General features: G+C 33.3%; 2 protein-coding genes across 2 annotated transcripts; one reads left to right on the top strand and one right to left on the bottom strand.

The window, feature by feature from the left end:
- On the bottom strand, positions 4451 to 7084 carry LOC105173505. The gene is made up of 2 exons (XM_011095265.2): positions 6320 to 7084; positions 4451 to 5290 (listed from the first exon to the last, which is right to left on the bottom strand). Exons 1-2 carry the CDS (start codon positions 6926 to 6928, stop codon positions 4928 to 4930), a joined length of 972 nt encoding a protein of 323 aa, XP_011093567.1. The 5' UTR covers positions 6929 to 7084; the 3' UTR covers positions 4451 to 4927.
- LOC105173504 (probable polygalacturonase At1g80170) lies at positions 8811 to 15375 on the top strand. Its single transcript, XM_011095263.1, has 10 exons — positions 8811 to 8839; positions 8941 to 9078; positions 9717 to 9854; positions 10067 to 10237; positions 11126 to 11152; positions 11696 to 11903; positions 12203 to 12284; positions 12374 to 12482; positions 14882 to 14998; positions 15074 to 15375. Exons 1-10 carry the CDS (start codon positions 8837 to 8839, stop codon positions 15299 to 15301), a joined length of 1221 nt encoding a protein of 406 aa, XP_011093565.1. The 5' UTR covers positions 8811 to 8836; the 3' UTR covers positions 15302 to 15375.

Here is a 17180-nt window from a genome sequence, read left to right as displayed (position 1 = left end):
GATAAGTGAAAATGTGTCTAGATATATTCCACTTATCCACAAAGTAACCCCTCCATCTATATGGCAATGATCCAATCATGCCATATAGAGAGGGTTCTACTTATGGCCAAATTTGCACTTTTCAAAAGTGTAATTTTTTGTTAACTCTCCTTCCATCAATTGGCTAGTGGGCCTCAATTAATGGACCGATTATATAAAATAAATTCAAGGCTCGTTGAATTAATAAAATCCAACTAAATTGAGCCTAGTGTTATTTAATCCAATTAAATGTACAAGCCTCAAATGTCTCTTAATTAATAAATTCAATTTTTTAATTAATTAAGACAAAATCAATTAAATTAATTTAATCTTGGGCTATCTATCTAATGGATCACCCCACGTGTAAGTAATCCAATTACTTATACTTTACAGAATTAATTTCTTGTTCTTCCTTGGTAATTTGTACGTGACTCTTTAGGTTTACCTTCAGCTAGACTTGGGCTAGTGTCCAATACAAATGATTAATTAAATCCAATTTAATAAATCATCCTTGATCAACCATTGATTAAGTAAGCCCGTTTCCATGGGTGGTCGTCTAGCAATGGTCCATGGCATTAAAGACTATGTAAATATATGTGTGAATATTTAGGCTCCATATTCCAGATGGGTATGGTCCTTCAGTCTACTGTCTCCCTACCTTAATCTAAGGCCTGGAATTTGGTCTCGGTTTCCATCTTAGATTAGGCATCTACGCTTTAATACTTGAGACTGGTTTATGCTAAGTTACTCGACATAGGAACCTCATTTTCCTATTTGATCAACTATTGTGGCCACAGGTTCATAAGGCGTGAACGTCTCTCCGAGTGCATAGGAGATACCTCTATCATACACTGGCAGGGGACGGATCCTCTTCTTGAAACTCACCGTCCTCGCTATATACTCCGACTGTATTAGACAAGGCATATAATGATCATGTTTGTGATACAACCACCTCTTGTCAGATTCAAGATACAGTCATCGTAGGGACGTGACTGTCGTAGTCCCTCAAGTCTAAGGACTGCTCTCATACTATCGGAGCAGGAGATTCAAGTCATACTGACCAAGCTTCCAAGACTTCTATATGATGATCCCCATGAGTCAGTTCAGTCGATTCGACACCTAGTCAATCAACCTACTAAAATTGCATAGACGTCCCACGTATGTCGGCAATAAAATGTGGCACTCATCAAATAAATGCAACTTTTAGTGCAAGTCTCCTTAGCACACTCAATACTCAATCTCGAGTTCTCGACTTGGAACGTTTTAAACCCAACCCCTTAGCAGTTGATTACATAACCACCATCCAATGTGCGGTCCAACTGCATGGTTGTCTAAATAGTCTATGGGTTTTGTTGTGATGTTTAAGCAAATATGAACATATAGAATGAGCACAACAATGATAAGACCAATAGTGAACACTTATTTTATTTACTGAATAATATTACATAATATTGAGCATTGTCAAAACAATTACATCTAGGCCAAACTAATTGGCTTTTTGGTCATCTACCCTAACATTATTTTAGACCACTAGGAGCCTTAGGTAAGGCACATGATATCTCAGGAAAATTTTTGGTGGATCCTGTCATTGATGCTAAAATCAAAGAAACAATTTTTAACATCGATGGAGATAGAGCTCTTGGGCCAAATGGATACACCTCTGCCTTCTTTAAAGCAGCATGGCCTATTATTGGTGCTGAGGTAATCTTTACTAATAAGGAATTATTTTCTAAGAGAAAACTTCTCAAACAACTTAATGCTACTATTTTGGCCATCATCCCCAAAGTGCAACTCCTTATCTCTGTGACTGATTTTTGACCTATTGCATACTGCAATGTGATCTACGAATCTATCACCACGATCATTCATATGGAATGGAATGGCGCAAAAAGCTATCAAAGGTTTCTTGGGCACATATTTGCCTTCCAAGGAAAAAAGGGATATGGGGTTGTAGAGAATGGAAGTTGTAAACCTAGTCTTAATTTTGAGGTATCTTTGGGATATTGTTTCTCAAAATGACGAATCCTTATGGGTGCAATGGACAATTCTCTGTAGCTTAAGGGTGATTCATGTTAAAAATGCACGTATTAGATAAATGATGTGAGGTGCTCAACCTACTTGAAGTGTGAAGTGATAAAACAAGTGCTAGAAGGTAAAAACCGTGAAATAAGGAAGAGGGAGTGTTATTGCTTGATACAGGATCAAAGCTCTAAGTATGATTTACAAGGCTCCTTTAGACTAATATGGTAGCAAAAAAGTGAACAGGTATGTCCCTCTAGTCGTATCCTTCTCGAGGAGATCCTTCTAGTCTTGTGAATATAACTGTGAGGATCTGATCATGTGTGGATGAATGTATGAAGGTCAATTCTCCTTCTGGTCTTGCATCTCTTTCTCCCGTTGGAGGAGACCCTTATTTATAGGCAACAAAAAGGTTGTTGGTAGAGGTCACAGATTTGGGGGGATTATGGCTTCATAGTTATTGGATAAGGTTGATCTTCCCTCAGATTTGGTGTTGGCTGACCCCCTCCGGATTTGAGGGGTAGCTGGGGGATACCTCCCATACTCGAGGGGATTTGTTGGAGTATGTTAAGGAGTCCTTCTCTCTAAGGGTATCACATGTCCTTACGGGTCTATTGGTCCTCCCTTTGCCAATTTGGTCTTTAGGGGACGGGACGCCTTTTAGGTATCGTGGGCCTCTCATAACTGGGGTCTCCTCCTGATTTTCGGGGGTACCATGGGCCTTCCGTTTCTTTCTTTTTTTTAGGCTAATTGAGCTTCTTTGGACCAACCTATTTTTATACACATTAGAGGGGAAAGTCTCTTTGGACGGTTTCCTCCACAACTAGATCTTGGTGCTGGAAAGGGCTGCTGAAACTTAGACCTTATTTGTAGCAACTGACAGAGTATAGATGAGGATGGTCAACAGATATTTCTTTGGGCTGATCCATAGCATTCTGCAAGACTACCCCCCTAATACAAGGTTGGAAGTGGTGCTATAATAGGGGTGCAGTTGGCAGAGATCATTGCTGAGTTGCACCCTGTTTATGGAGGATCGGACAGGATCAGATGGAAGGGGAGTTATAGCTACTTCAGTTCTAGTGAAGCATATGCGTTGTTTCAACCAGAAACTAGTATCCAACAGGCTTGTCGTCCCTGGAAGGGTAAATCTTATTAATGCGGCACCTAGAACAGTTTTTGCTTCCCTAGTTTATCACCTTTGTACGGAATCAAACAACAGAAGATTTACGTATTCTTTAGCAAACATCTGGACCTTGTTTTATCAAAATCTAATGGTAGGGGTGCTTTATAATTAATTGAATATTTTCAAATGAATGTAAGAGTAATTTCTGAGAGAAATTGTAATTTTATTTTTTTCAAATGGAATATAGATGTAATTAATTAACCCTATTTTTTAATTATTAGAGAGCAAAACAAAATTAAATTAGTAAAAGAATATATTCTTAAAATTCAATTCTCTTTCCATCTCATAATTTTTTATTTTAAGGTGGAAAAGTCCATCTTATAATTAAAGCTTTCTATCCAATTCCAAAATCAAAATAAAAAAAACCAATTAACGATGGATTTGAAGACAAATAATTAGATTTGCATTCGTATTTACATCCGTCGCGAATCTCAAAATTCTATATTTCAACTTGCATTTTCAAAAGCAAAATAGAGAGGATCTTTTTCTTTAATTTTATTCTTTTTAATTACCAATAAAAATGTCAATCCTTCCAAAAACTCCACCTCTCTATTTTCTAATTCTTTTTTAATAATTTTATTCCGAAACTATTTTCCAACACGGAATTCGTCTATGACATGTGACAACAGTAACGGATTGATGTCCGTCACTAATACCCTATTCTTTTGTATTTATTTATTGCAACTGAAGTCGGGTCAAGCAATCTAACCATGCAGACCTTAAAGTAAAGTTTCAGCTCTCGTAATCAAATTTTCACAAAGTAAAAACCAAAACTTTAACTGTCAACCCTCCAACAAGTAACTACAGAAAGCTAGAATTTGTCAATATAAAAGCAATTGATTTCCTTTACCAATGAAAGCTTAAAACGTACGATAGCAGACTGATAACACAGCAAGAAAGCCAAGCATCATCACAGCAACATTCCATTCACACTCTTTGCAAAATTACAAATACATTATTGCCGGGAGTCAATATAATTTAACACAAAGGGTGTCTTTGTAAGTTATTCCTCCTAGGAGTAATTTGTAATTATAACTACAACTTCTGGGGTGTACTTCAAATTTGACAAAGATTATGATGCATTTGTGTAATTAGACCTACTTCAAGGGCTGTCGATGTAACTTATCCTCGCATTTAACAGCAAACTGATCCACAGACCAAGAATTATGTGTTGACCTTGATGTTGATACAGGGACTTTTGCATAGTCCTGCCATAGTTATCTTCATGCAATAAAGCCACAATGAAATATGTTCCAAGATAATAAATAAAGATTGACATCATGAAAGTTTTAGTACCTCCACAAATGGTGGATGAGTAAGATGATTCTGAAGATAAAGTCAAGGCACTATAAAGAATTATGACCCCTACAATGCTAAGCAGAGACAGATCAGGAAAATCAAACTCAAGAACAAAGAGAAAAGAAAAGAAAACTTTAGGGGCTTAGGCTGGGACCTTTATGATCAGAATCAGATTACAAGCAAGAAAAGAAGAGTGCCTTTTGCAAGTTTCTTAGACCTAGAGTCCATTACGAATATATTCCAGATCTTCAATAGCACTTCAGGAGCCATTAGGACAAGGGCATCGCAAGGTCCTCAGTCTGGCTTGATTGATTGGTTATCACCAACTCATAGATTACAAACAATGGGATTCCGCTTGTTGATTTTCAGTCAGTTTTTGTGGCAAATGTTTTTAGAAAAATCATGTTGTCAATCTGTTTTCGTGCAGTGTGCATCTGTTCCAACCTGTGTGCATTGGTGGTAACCCTTACTGCGAAGAAACTCTCTTATCTCTCTGGCACTGCTGTTGCTCGCCTGTAGCAGACGCTCATCTTCTTCATATATTAGGTATGGTGCTTCATTCTTCTTCCTTGACAACAATTTTGATGCACCCTTTAGAACATGATGCTCCCAACCCTGAACATCTATTTTGAGCAGAAGCACAGGCTCAGACTCTTGGATTACATCATCCAGAGGAATAGACTTGACTTGAAGTGCAATCTCTTCATTGGACTTAAAAGCCATCTTGGCACCAGTGGCTGAGACTGCACTATTGTCAAGCCGACCAACCAACTGATAGTTTACATGTAAACAAAAACGTGACTATCAGAGTAGTAAAACATCCATGGACAGAAACAGATAAACAAGTATAAAAAAAAAGCTTAATTCATAGGTCTTTCGAACTTAAGCAGCCAATTGGACAATAGTTGAAGAAGGATTGCCATATCTACTTTTACTAGTAACTGATAGGGCATTGTATTAGTTAAAGGACAAGTGGGGTGGTGGGACAAATAGATAGAGGATCACAACACCTAAATTCACATATAGCCTATACATAGAGATTCTTAGTATATAGGTATGAATTTTAGCAGTAAAGCATAACCAATAACTAGAATGGCTTTTGCCATAGCATATAATTCCGACCAATCTAAGACGTTGATTAATAGACCTAAGCACATGGAGCTGGTCTGTCTGTTTAGAAGTGACTAAAAACCAAAATACAAGATATCATCTGCACTTTCAGCATTTCCTCACCAAATTGTTCAGATACTTTTGAAAGATATCAGAACTAGACTACCAAAGTTTGTGTCACAGGGTAAGAGCCGGTGTCTAGGCAAACTTATCACATATCACAAGCCTAATTCAAAGAGCATATAGAAGGGAGGAAAGGGAATCAACGTGATGGAGGATTAAACATACAGTAAAGATCTTATCATACAAGTTCACATATCATCTGACCTTTTCCACATTACTGTGAAATTGATTAGATAACATTGTTGTCTAAGAGCCCTTGAACCTCACAACCTAAAAAGCTAAAGCCTCAAAAGTTTGAGAAATCAAAACATTAAAGTTAACCTTCTATAGCTTGGTGGTGCAGAATTTTACTTCTCAGCATTTCGCACTAGTTCAAGGATCGGTATACAATAAATACAAGCAGAATGCTAATCGGGTATATCCCATCAATCCCACTGACACTAGTTCACTTCAAATTCAAACATAATTCATACCACAGCAAAGAAAAACGCAGAAATTCTGAAGATGTTAACACAAGGAAGAAAACTGCCAAGAAACAGATTTAGAAACCGAAGAAAGCATAAATACCTTATGGAAGGTGATGTTGCCGGAGTGATCAGAGGCTGCAGCCTCAAACAGCTCCACCAACTCCCCAACTCTATTGAAATAAATCCCATCACAGATCCGCTGCAAATTCTCAAAAACAGGCTCAAAGGCCAACACCTTGAACCCCATTACAGCAGCAGCAAAGCTAGCCATTCCCACATTCGCCCCAACATCCACGAAAATCCCATTTCTATTCTCCCTTCTCATCTTCTCCAACAATTCCTGCACCGTGGCAGATATATCAGGCCTTCTAAAGGGCTTCCCTTTAAGAGTCCTGACAATGTTTTTGTGGGGCTTGTCCGGTAAATTCCCAAAGTCTGAGAGCGAATAGAGGAAAGGGAACTTGAGACCCTCAACAGTGTTGGCGAACACGGGGTGGGCTTGCGGGGCATCATAGCAATCAAATGGCCTAATGGGTCTATGAAGAACTGATTCTTTGAGGATTTTGTTCTGGGGTAATTTGGGATCTTTGGGGGTTTGGTTGGAGAAATAGAGGAAGGTGAGGAGGATGAGGGAGGTGGAGACGAAGAGGAGGAGGTTTTTTGGGTTCAAGATTTTACTGGGTTGGTTTCTTTTCCAGGCATTTGCCATGGAAAATTGGAGGAGAGGTGAAGAGGGTAGAAACTGTGAAGTGGATCTTGCAGAAGAGTGATCTTTCAGTCCCTTTCTTCGTTTACAGGAAGAGCGAAGGAAACTGAGCTCACATAGGCGCTGGGTTGGGCATAGTTGCCTACAGAAACATAGTTCATTACAGCCAGTACTTCTTTTGGGGGAAAATAGCACTTCACTCCTTTAAATTTGCGTTTTTGCAGTAAGCCCTATATAAATTAAAAATATAGCATATTACCCCTCATTTCAGTTAACTATTTGCATAATATTCTCGATGCCTATTTCCGAGTTTCACAGAAGATTTATTTTGTCCTTTACCCGAAATAGCACTTTATTCCTAAAAGTAACTAATCAATTGCATTTTAATCCTTAAACATATCTAAAATAAAAGCAAAAAATAATTCTTATAAGTAGCCGTCTAACAATTAGTTCAATCCATTAGTTTTCACCTATTTTTTATGGTGAAATGATCAAAATGTCCTCGTGGACAAAGAACTATAAATATTGTTTATTTTTAAAAAAAATTTAAATATTTTATAAATTAAGTGAATAATTTTTTTATTTAACTATAATAATTTATTATTAAATAATATAGTCCATACAAAAAAAAATTCCATTTAGTCCATATAAAATAAAAATTTTAAAAAATAAATAAAATTATAATTTTTAATCTATAAGGGCTTATTGGTCAGTTCATCATAAAAATGACTGAAAATCTAACGGATTTGACTAATTATTAAACGACCACTAAAATAAAAAAAGTATTAATAATTTTTCAAACAATAAAAGAATATTCATAATTATATCGAATTTCAAAAGAGGTCTTTATAATTTACCCCAAAATTTTATAACTTGCTTCATAAAAGAAATTTTTGGCATAGTTTGCCTAATAGATTGTTGTGAAACAAGTTTTTATGATGGTGTTTCTTATACTATTACTTTTTTTACGGTAAATGTAAACTTCATTAAGTAAAGGGGTACATAAGCACAGTACAACAAGTATCAACTAGGTGGATTTCTCAACTATTACTTTTATTGATTTTATTTAAATTTTATTGTGGTACGTTGTCTTAGGTTAAGAGGATAAATATGTTAGAGCAGGCTCTCACATGTTGTAATTATTGAATTTAATCCCAACTGTAATTATTGAAAAAGAGGCCAATCGATACAAGAAATTATATTTATACTGGAAACATAGGTTTGACATGTTCAATCACAGGATCAAGCAGACACTTTATATCATATATCTTGCATTTAATCTGTAATGCAAACTCTGCTAACTTAAAACTTTTATTAAATCTAACACTTATATTTAATTAAATTAAATTTTGATAGAGCTAAGCATATTTTCTGGCCTCGCCATTGGTCGTCTGTGTGTATCTCTAAGTGTGTGGTTATATGTCTTTGTACGTGTGTGTTAGTTGTACATTAAAATATTCATATATACCCACTATATATATGTAAATTAAAATCTACAGATGTTTCTTCTTTTTTTGAAAAATTGCAAATATCCCTCTAAAATTGTAAATATTCTAACAAATACCCCCTTGTGTAGTCCATTGTAAGGGTATTTATAATTTAAGGGAGGTATTTATAATTATGGAAAACTTTAAGGGTGTCCATTATAATTGACCCCAAAGAATAATTGAAAAACTTATGGGTAGTGTAATAAGTAGATAAATAACTACAAGAGACGAGTAAGTGCCTAAATCTTAAGTACAGGGGTAAATTATTTTATTTTAATTAATTTTTATAAAGAATAATTTATTTATTTGCAATATTACAAGAATAAATTGCATTAAGCCCAATTAGTTTTGCATAATTTATACCTGCAGTGTGTTTTTTGGCAGGCTTGCTCCTTAGCACATACATATATACCTTCGAAATTTCATGGTGAGGGTGGAAGTTTTTAATTATCAGTCTTTCCAGTATTTACTACTTAAATCAAATTTATTTCATTAAAATTAATTTTCTACAGTTTTCATATTTTTTAGGATACGTTTGGCGTACTCTTATTCCTTTACGGTTTGGCTTCTTTACACTTAACTCACTCAAACCTATGCACAATTGAAGACCATTTCAACGTTATGGATTATGGAGCCACAAGTGATGGTTATACAGATGATTCAAGAGTATACACACCAACTATTTGTGCTTTTTCATCATTAAATACTTATTAAGGGTTAATTACAATTAAATCCTCTTTGAAAAGATGAATTTACAGTTTTTCCCAAAAAAATTTTAAATTTACACTTACAATCCTTTTGAAAATTCACTGTTTACATTTAACCCACTTTCATTAGGATCTGAACGAAAAATGCTGATGTCATAAAAAAAAGTTACATAGATTTCCAACTTTAACCTTCATTTATCATTCCCCTATAATAAGTTTGTACTTATAAAGAAAAAAGTATAAATAAGTTAACCTCATTTCATGTGTATATATATATTACACTTATTCCTTTTTAAGTATAAACTATACATAAAAATATCAAATGAAGGCAGAACTGGGAAATCATAGTCTCTTTTTGCGCACATCAGCATTTTTCGTATTAATTCTAACGAACGGGGTCAGGTGTAAATAGAGAATTTTTGGAAGGGGTGCAAGTGTAATTTCAATTTTTTTTTTAAAAAAGTTCGTATTTTTAAAAGGGATCTAAATGTAATTAACCCTTATATTAATTAAATAATTATGATTTGTGATATTGTGAGTTTGCGATGAGTTTTCAGCAAAACGTCTAATAAGTACGTGTTAACCTATTTTAACTAGGCATTTGTAGAGGCATGGAATGCTGCTTGTAGCGCCCCAACCCAATATCCCAAAGTGATTGTTCCACCAGAGAAGACGTTTTTGGTGAACCCTGTCATCTTCCATGGCCCATGTGATGCCTCAACAATTAACTTCGAGGTATTGAGAAATTGCTTCATTTTAAAAAATATAGAAATATATTGCTGTATTTTAAAAAATATAGGGAGTAAAATTGTTATTTTTTTTATGAGAGAATAATTTACTCATTTACAATATCAGAGAAAGTTGCTTGCATTTTTTTGTTTATTTATATGTGTAACTGTCCAATATTGGACTGTTTTGAGCCTGAAAATGTGGAATTTGATATGTAGATTTCAGGGAGACTTATGGCCCCGAAATCACCTAGCTTGTGGGATGGGAAGGATGCAAGTCAATGGCTAGGATTTAAGGATGTGAGTGGGTTGAATGTTGATGGATTTGGGTCCATTGATGGTCAGGGAAAGGCTTGGTGGGATCAATCATGTAGATACCATCCACAACTGGTAAGGGCTTCTTATATACATACATACGATACATACATTTTGTGTATATAATATGGGTATGCACGTATATATGTACAAACACATTTACACATACTAGTCGTCGCGACCCGCAGTTTCTCATAAATTTGTGAAAAAATTATGGTGTGAGATGAAGAGAAAAAATAAATTTATGAAAAGAAAAAAAGTAATCATGGTGTCATTAGGGGATGTGAAAGAAAAAAGTTCGTGAGAAGAAAGAACGTGAAGTGAGGCGGGAGAGAAAAAATCATTTATAATTATGGGTTTATTAAAAATTTAAAAGGATAAAAAACATAGAGAATTAAGGTAAGAAAGAAATGTGGAGCAGTGGGTGAGGAAAAAAAATTATAATTGTAATATTATTAAAAAATATTGAAATTACAGTGTCGATCAAATTTTTTTAAGGGAAGAAATGAATTATAGGGTAAATTTGAGTATTAAAAAATTGGTACGATAAAAGTATTTTTGTTTATATATCTAATTGTATAGATACATCTTGAGCGTTCATCTCTATATAAGATTTTTTATTTTGGAAAAATACAATTTACCTCTTGTAATATGAGAACTGTGCAAAAAAAATCTTTGTAAAAAAAAACAGCAAATTATCTCCTGTATTTTGAAAAATGAAGCAAATTATCCCCTATCTAACCATCGATAGAAGGGTAATTTACTTCACTTTCAAAACACAGGGTAATTTGCTAATTCTTTTTTTACAAATTTTTTTTTTATTCATTTCATATATTATGGAGAGATAAATAGCCTTTAATCTTTTTTATTTCATTTTGAATTATTTGTGAAGTAGTATGTATATTACTTGTGAACTTTGAGTATGCAACATCATTTTTATTTATTTATTTTGACAACTTTCAGATAAACTGCACCAAATTGGCTCCCACTGTAAGTACTCCTTTTTTTGTTTCGTTTTGCTATAATTTGAATTTTATGTTTGAAAATAGAGCCTAAGTATACTTTTCTATAACATAATATATATATATATATATTAAAAACTCTAAAATTCTTACTCAATTATGTTACAAATGAAAACTCTCATTAACTTTACTAATACAGAGTAAATTATCCATCCTCCATTAATATTGTAAATGAGTAAATTACCTCCTTATAAAATAATAATAATAATAATTTACCTCCCAATATTTTTTAAAATACAACAATTTACTTTTCTGTATTTTTTTTTAAAATAAAGCAATTTACATTCTTGTATATTACAGAATTTTTATAGAGGGTAGTTTGCTTATTTGCAAAATCACAGGAAGATACATTGCACTAAATTTGATATATAATATATATGAAAAAAAATGCAAGCAACTCCCTGTGATATTGCAAACGAGCAAATTACCCCATCTGAAATTTTTTTAGCAATTTACATTCGTATATGATATGTGTTTAATTTGTATGTATACATAATAATTGAGGAGACAGGCGTTGAAGTTCATCTCATGCAATGGGAGCAGCGTTAGCAATTTGAATTTCGTAAATAGCAGCCAAACACATATACTGGTCACAGGCTGCAACAGTTTTAATATAAACAATGTGTTGATCGACTCCCCCCAAAATAGCCCCAACACCGATGGAATTCACATACACTCATCTCAACAACTGGTCATCACCAATTCCAGGATACGCAGTGGTGAATACTACTATTTCTCTATCTTTCAATTACGTCGCTCGGAATTATGTTCGTTTTTATACTTTATATCCAACTCGTTGTCTTAATTTTGCGGAATCTGCAGTTTCTCATATTTAGCCGTTTTCTGGTTGATTTTTTTGTTGGAAAAAATATCACGTATACTGCATATGTGATATTTGTACCCATATATTAATATGTGATGTTTTTCCGACAGAAAAATTGATTGAAAACGAGTATAGTTGATATGATAAATTATAATTTACTAATCAAATGATTTGGTAATGAATGTATGATTTCAGGTGATGATTGTATTTCGATTGGTGATCACAATTCTAACATCCAAATAGCAAATGTTGAATGTGGACCTGGGCATGGTATCAGGTGCTTGCTTAATTAAAATCCAATGCATTATTAATGGCATATTCTATAACTTGATACTGCCTTTTTTCTTAATTGTGTGTAAATTATAGCATCGGAAGCTTAGGAAAATCGAGAAACTATGTAAACGTAGAGAAGATACACGTGACCAATGCCTTCTTCAATCGAACCACAAATGGAGCTCGGATCAAAACATGGCAGGTATATGCCATCCATCACACCCTTAATTACTTATTCTTGTTTTCCACCCTAAATCCCGATAAATTTGCAAATTATCTCCCCGTGTTATTCAAAATATTCACATTGAAATTCTTGTGAAAAATAATATGTTACCCCTATGTGCGTTTTTTAAAATGATATAATTGTTCTTTTTGTGTTTTTTTTTTTTAAATGAAGCAATCCACCTCCCTGTTTAGGTTAGGTAAATTGTTTTATTTTAGAAAATATAGGAAGGTAAATTGTGATTTTTTTTATAGGGGGCAATTTGCTCATTTGTTAAATTACATGAGGTGAATTGCATTAAACCCTATAAAAATACGTATAGTTTTGTCATTTGGGTTCATTTTCTAAGACTATGAATTGTTCGTCTCCGTTAATACCTTACTATTTGACTCTATTTTGCCAGAATTTCATTACAGAAAATATCTCAAATAGTAATAAAAATATCTAATGTTAAAATCAGCGTCGAGCTAATTAACAAGTAAAACTTTCGTTGTTAATCTATATTATTTAATATGTATTTTAAACAATTTATTGTTAAATTTGATAGCAATCACTACAAGAAAATAGGGTTTCAGAGACGGATTTTCTGTCTCTGAAACCTATATTTCTATCGCTGATAAGATTAGAGACGGAAAATTCCATTAGAAAACCTGTTGCTGAAGGTCACATGGCTGATTCCATTGCTGAATCTGTCACTTGACTTGAAACGGAACATAATCCGTTTTAAAATTTGTCTTAGTACCAACAACCTTAACCAAATACGTAGTAAGTATGTCTTACATCCGTATGAAAATCCATCGTTTACAGTATCAATGCTTCTATTCTTCTTTATTTCATCTCTGATCCCGTGGCTGATTCGTCTTTGAATCCATCTCTAATTTTGTTGCTGAAGTCAAAACTCATTTTCAATTAAATCCCTAACTTAAAATAAATTAAAGCTGGAACAAAATGAGATACCACGACTAATAATAAATGCATCAAGCAAAATCTATTTCCAGAAAACCATAAAAAAATAAAGAAACCAATATACTTAGAATGAAGTGTGGAAAGCACTATCATTGTCTACCAAGAATAAATACAAGTCTTCATATTTACAAGTACTATACCAAATACAAGTATTGAAATGCTTGACAAACCATAGTCCAAGAACTTGCACTCTTAACTTAAATTCTAGGATAATCACTATTAAGCTCAACTCATCAGAATCGGCTAGGACATCGAGAGTGTAATGACTTAGTCACAATAAGCTGAAAATTTTGCCTGTAAGCAGGCCAAGAAGATGTCATACAAGGTGTTTCATATAGATTCGTAAGAGTCCAAATATTGCAATCGGCGTGAGCGTCCAAGCAAGATAGGGATATGACCTACTCAATCTACTTTCACGGCTATGACCTCTAACACTGCAAGGAGAGACGAAGCGACGACCTTTGTCGTCTGAGCAAGCAATGGAGTGAGACTCAAAGCAATGACCTTCGTCGCCAAAGCAAGCAATGGCGTAATCATCTTCTTTGAGTTAAAATAAGATAAGTTAGGGCTTGAATGGAAATAAGAGAAATACGATCTTCTTTGAGAGAGAACAATTATTTTATTTATTTAATAAATATTTTATTAGCATCTCTAATATACATTTAAAAAAATTAATAAAAAAATATTAAACCCGTCTTTGAATCTGTCAGAATTTTCAATTCTGTGATGGAAATAAATAGGGATTAAATAATATATATTTTAAAATTGATCTCTGGTTTCATCTTAGAATTTGGAATTTTAAGACGGAATTTCTAATTTAATTAATTTTACATCAAAGACGGAAATGAAATATCTTTTCTTAAAATGCCAATACATTAAAATATTTTTAAATTTATTTTATAATTTCTAACACAATCGTTTTTCGTCTCTGAATCCATCTCTGGATGGTGAAAATTAGTGACGGATGTTTTTCCGTCTCTAATTTCTGTCTGCTCTCTTGTAGTGAATAAATTTTCGTTGCTAAATTTATTAGTAAGTAAATTTTTTGTATTAAATAACGTAGATTAACAATAAAAATTTTACTTATTAATTAGTTCGACGCAAATATTTTTTATCGCTATTGACCAATTTTCTTGTAGTATTTGGTGCAATTACTAATATATAACCTACTAAAAAGTTCAAGAAACTTGAGCAGACTAAAGAAATTTGGATGGCTCAGAATATATATGAATTGAGACATAGTTTATGTTCTGCTTCACTCTGCTTCTGACCTACAACATCATTCAAACATAGGCTTAAATTTAAAGACACTAGTTTTAGCATTCACAGTACAAAACCTCATTGCTTATAGCCTATCATCTTCTCATAGTTACCATGTACCATTAGACTAACTCATATTTACATGCAAAAAGGTCGGAAGAGGATACGTGCGAGACGTTGTATTTGAAAATCTGGTGTTCTACTCAGTCAAGAATCCTATAATCATCGATCAAAACTACTGTGACGTTAGAGATGCATGCAGAGAGCAGGTAACTATAAGGACTCGACGATATATAGTTTTATAAAGTTGGCAACATGCACTAATGTTTCCTGTTTTGGTGAAGGTAACTGGAGTTCAAATAAGCAATGTAAGTTACAAGGAAATATACGGCACATCTACCACAGACATCGCCATTAATCTCAACTGCAGCAGATCCGTACCGTGTCGTGGAATATGGATGGAATCCATACAACTAACATCAGCCAACGCTGGAAGAAAAGTTACTGCAAGTTGTGCAAGTGCTTATGGCCAAGAAATTGATGTCGTTCCTTATCCCTGTCTTTTAGACTAAAGTTGGATGTTATTAATATGTTCAGACAACACGATAAAGATGTAAAAGACTAAAGTAAAAATCATTTTACAGAAAGACCCTATATCATACTGCTATTTATTTTCATTTTAGTCAGTCAACTAATCAAATGCAAAGTACATGCAAGTAAACTAGATCAAAAAGTCGTAGTTTAATTTTGAGCTAGTTTTCTGGCATTTTTATCTACAAAATTCGTAAGTATGAATGTATAATTTAACAAATAGACATAATATTGCAAGCAATAATATGTCTATTATTAAATAATTTTATGTGATCATATATAGATGTCCCTCTTTAATAATTTTGAAACATACAACACCTAAAACCAAGAATCATGAAAATGATTAATTGTTATATATCTCTATGTGTGTGATCACATTCCATAACCATGTCTACTCTAGGAACTTCATAAGTGCAAACATATATATATGAATATTGTTGAATAAGTAAGTATGTGGGAATAGATGACCGGCAAGTCAATAAGTTGGCTCCCGTGATCTATTGTAGAAAATAATATTTTTAATATGATATGCATTTTGTTTATTCTTGTGCCATAATTATTTTATATGTGAAAGTATATTGTTGTAGGGATTTAATTTTAGGTATGATTTAGACACTACAAAGTACTTGTAATGGTTTTTTTGGAACAGTCAACAGGCTCGTTCAATACACACGACCCTTGTAACGGCTTTGTAACAGAATGGACTTGCTAACGTCATTGAGAAGATAATGAAAATGGATTTTTTTGTAATGGCCAAAAACTGCTACAAATTTTGTGTGTGCCAAAAGCCGTTATAATTTGTAGGCCGTTACTATTTTACTATGATTTTTGCAACAATTACCTATTTTTGTAATGAATATTTGGTCAAATAATCAGCCGTTACAATGGCAATGGCAAAAATCGTTGCAAAGTGTATAAAAGACGGTGTTACAAGAACCATCACATTACGAACGACTTTTTTTTATAAGAGTCATTCGAAAAACCATTACAAAATAGCCATTACATTTTCTAACAACTTATTTTCAATGGCTATCTCGGGCGTTTCAAACACCGTTACAAAAACCATAACCAAACGGCTTATATATATATATATATATAATATGCATTTCATTTTATTTCATTTGTTGTAAAAATTCTTATACTTACCACAAACACTCTCAACACTCTGATTTTCGTGCATATAAATTTAATTAGCTTGTATTTACTCGAATTTTGGACCGTCAACTAGTGTTGATCATCACTTAAGTTGGTTGACCAGGTAGCAAAGACTAATTTAATATTTCATTGTGTTTAATTAAATTAATTATGGTTTACTTATTTTAATTTTATGATTTTTTTAGTAATCTTATATCATGTTAATTATATGTATTCTCCTAAATAGTGTACGTAATACTATAATATTTTTAACTATGTAGATCGTCAAATTAGAAAATTAATTAAATATATATATTTATGTGTGAATACAGTGATATATCATCATGATAGGAAAATTTAGGAGATGGATGTATAACAAGAACCTCTTAGGGAGGGCAAGGCTGAAACTGAAATTTGAGAATGGGTAAGACTTTCATAAAATCGGCAAAAAGTCAGCACAAATATATGGATGGAAATAAAATTAAGTACCTTACAAAAATGCAAAAGCACAAATTCAAAACACTTGACGATGTCAATTATCGCTCGTGTATGTGAGAATTTTACCAGAATATTATAATTAAACTATAAAAACTTGCACAAAACATTACAGTTGGTTTTCATCTATAGGAAACATATTTAGTTGGTTGGTTGGCAAGATTGATGACCGGCTTGCTTACAAGAATTGTCATAACCATCTATTTCCTTGCATGAAACCCTAATCTGGAG

The sequence above is a fragment of the Sesamum indicum genome, linkage group LG11, assembly GCF_000512975.1.
Source record: "Sesamum indicum cultivar Zhongzhi No. 13 linkage group LG11, S_indicum_v1.0, whole genome shotgun sequence".
Taxonomy (NCBI): Eukaryota; Viridiplantae; Streptophyta; class Magnoliopsida; order Lamiales; family Pedaliaceae; genus Sesamum; species Sesamum indicum.
This window is presented reverse-complemented; position numbering and strand designations above follow the sequence as displayed.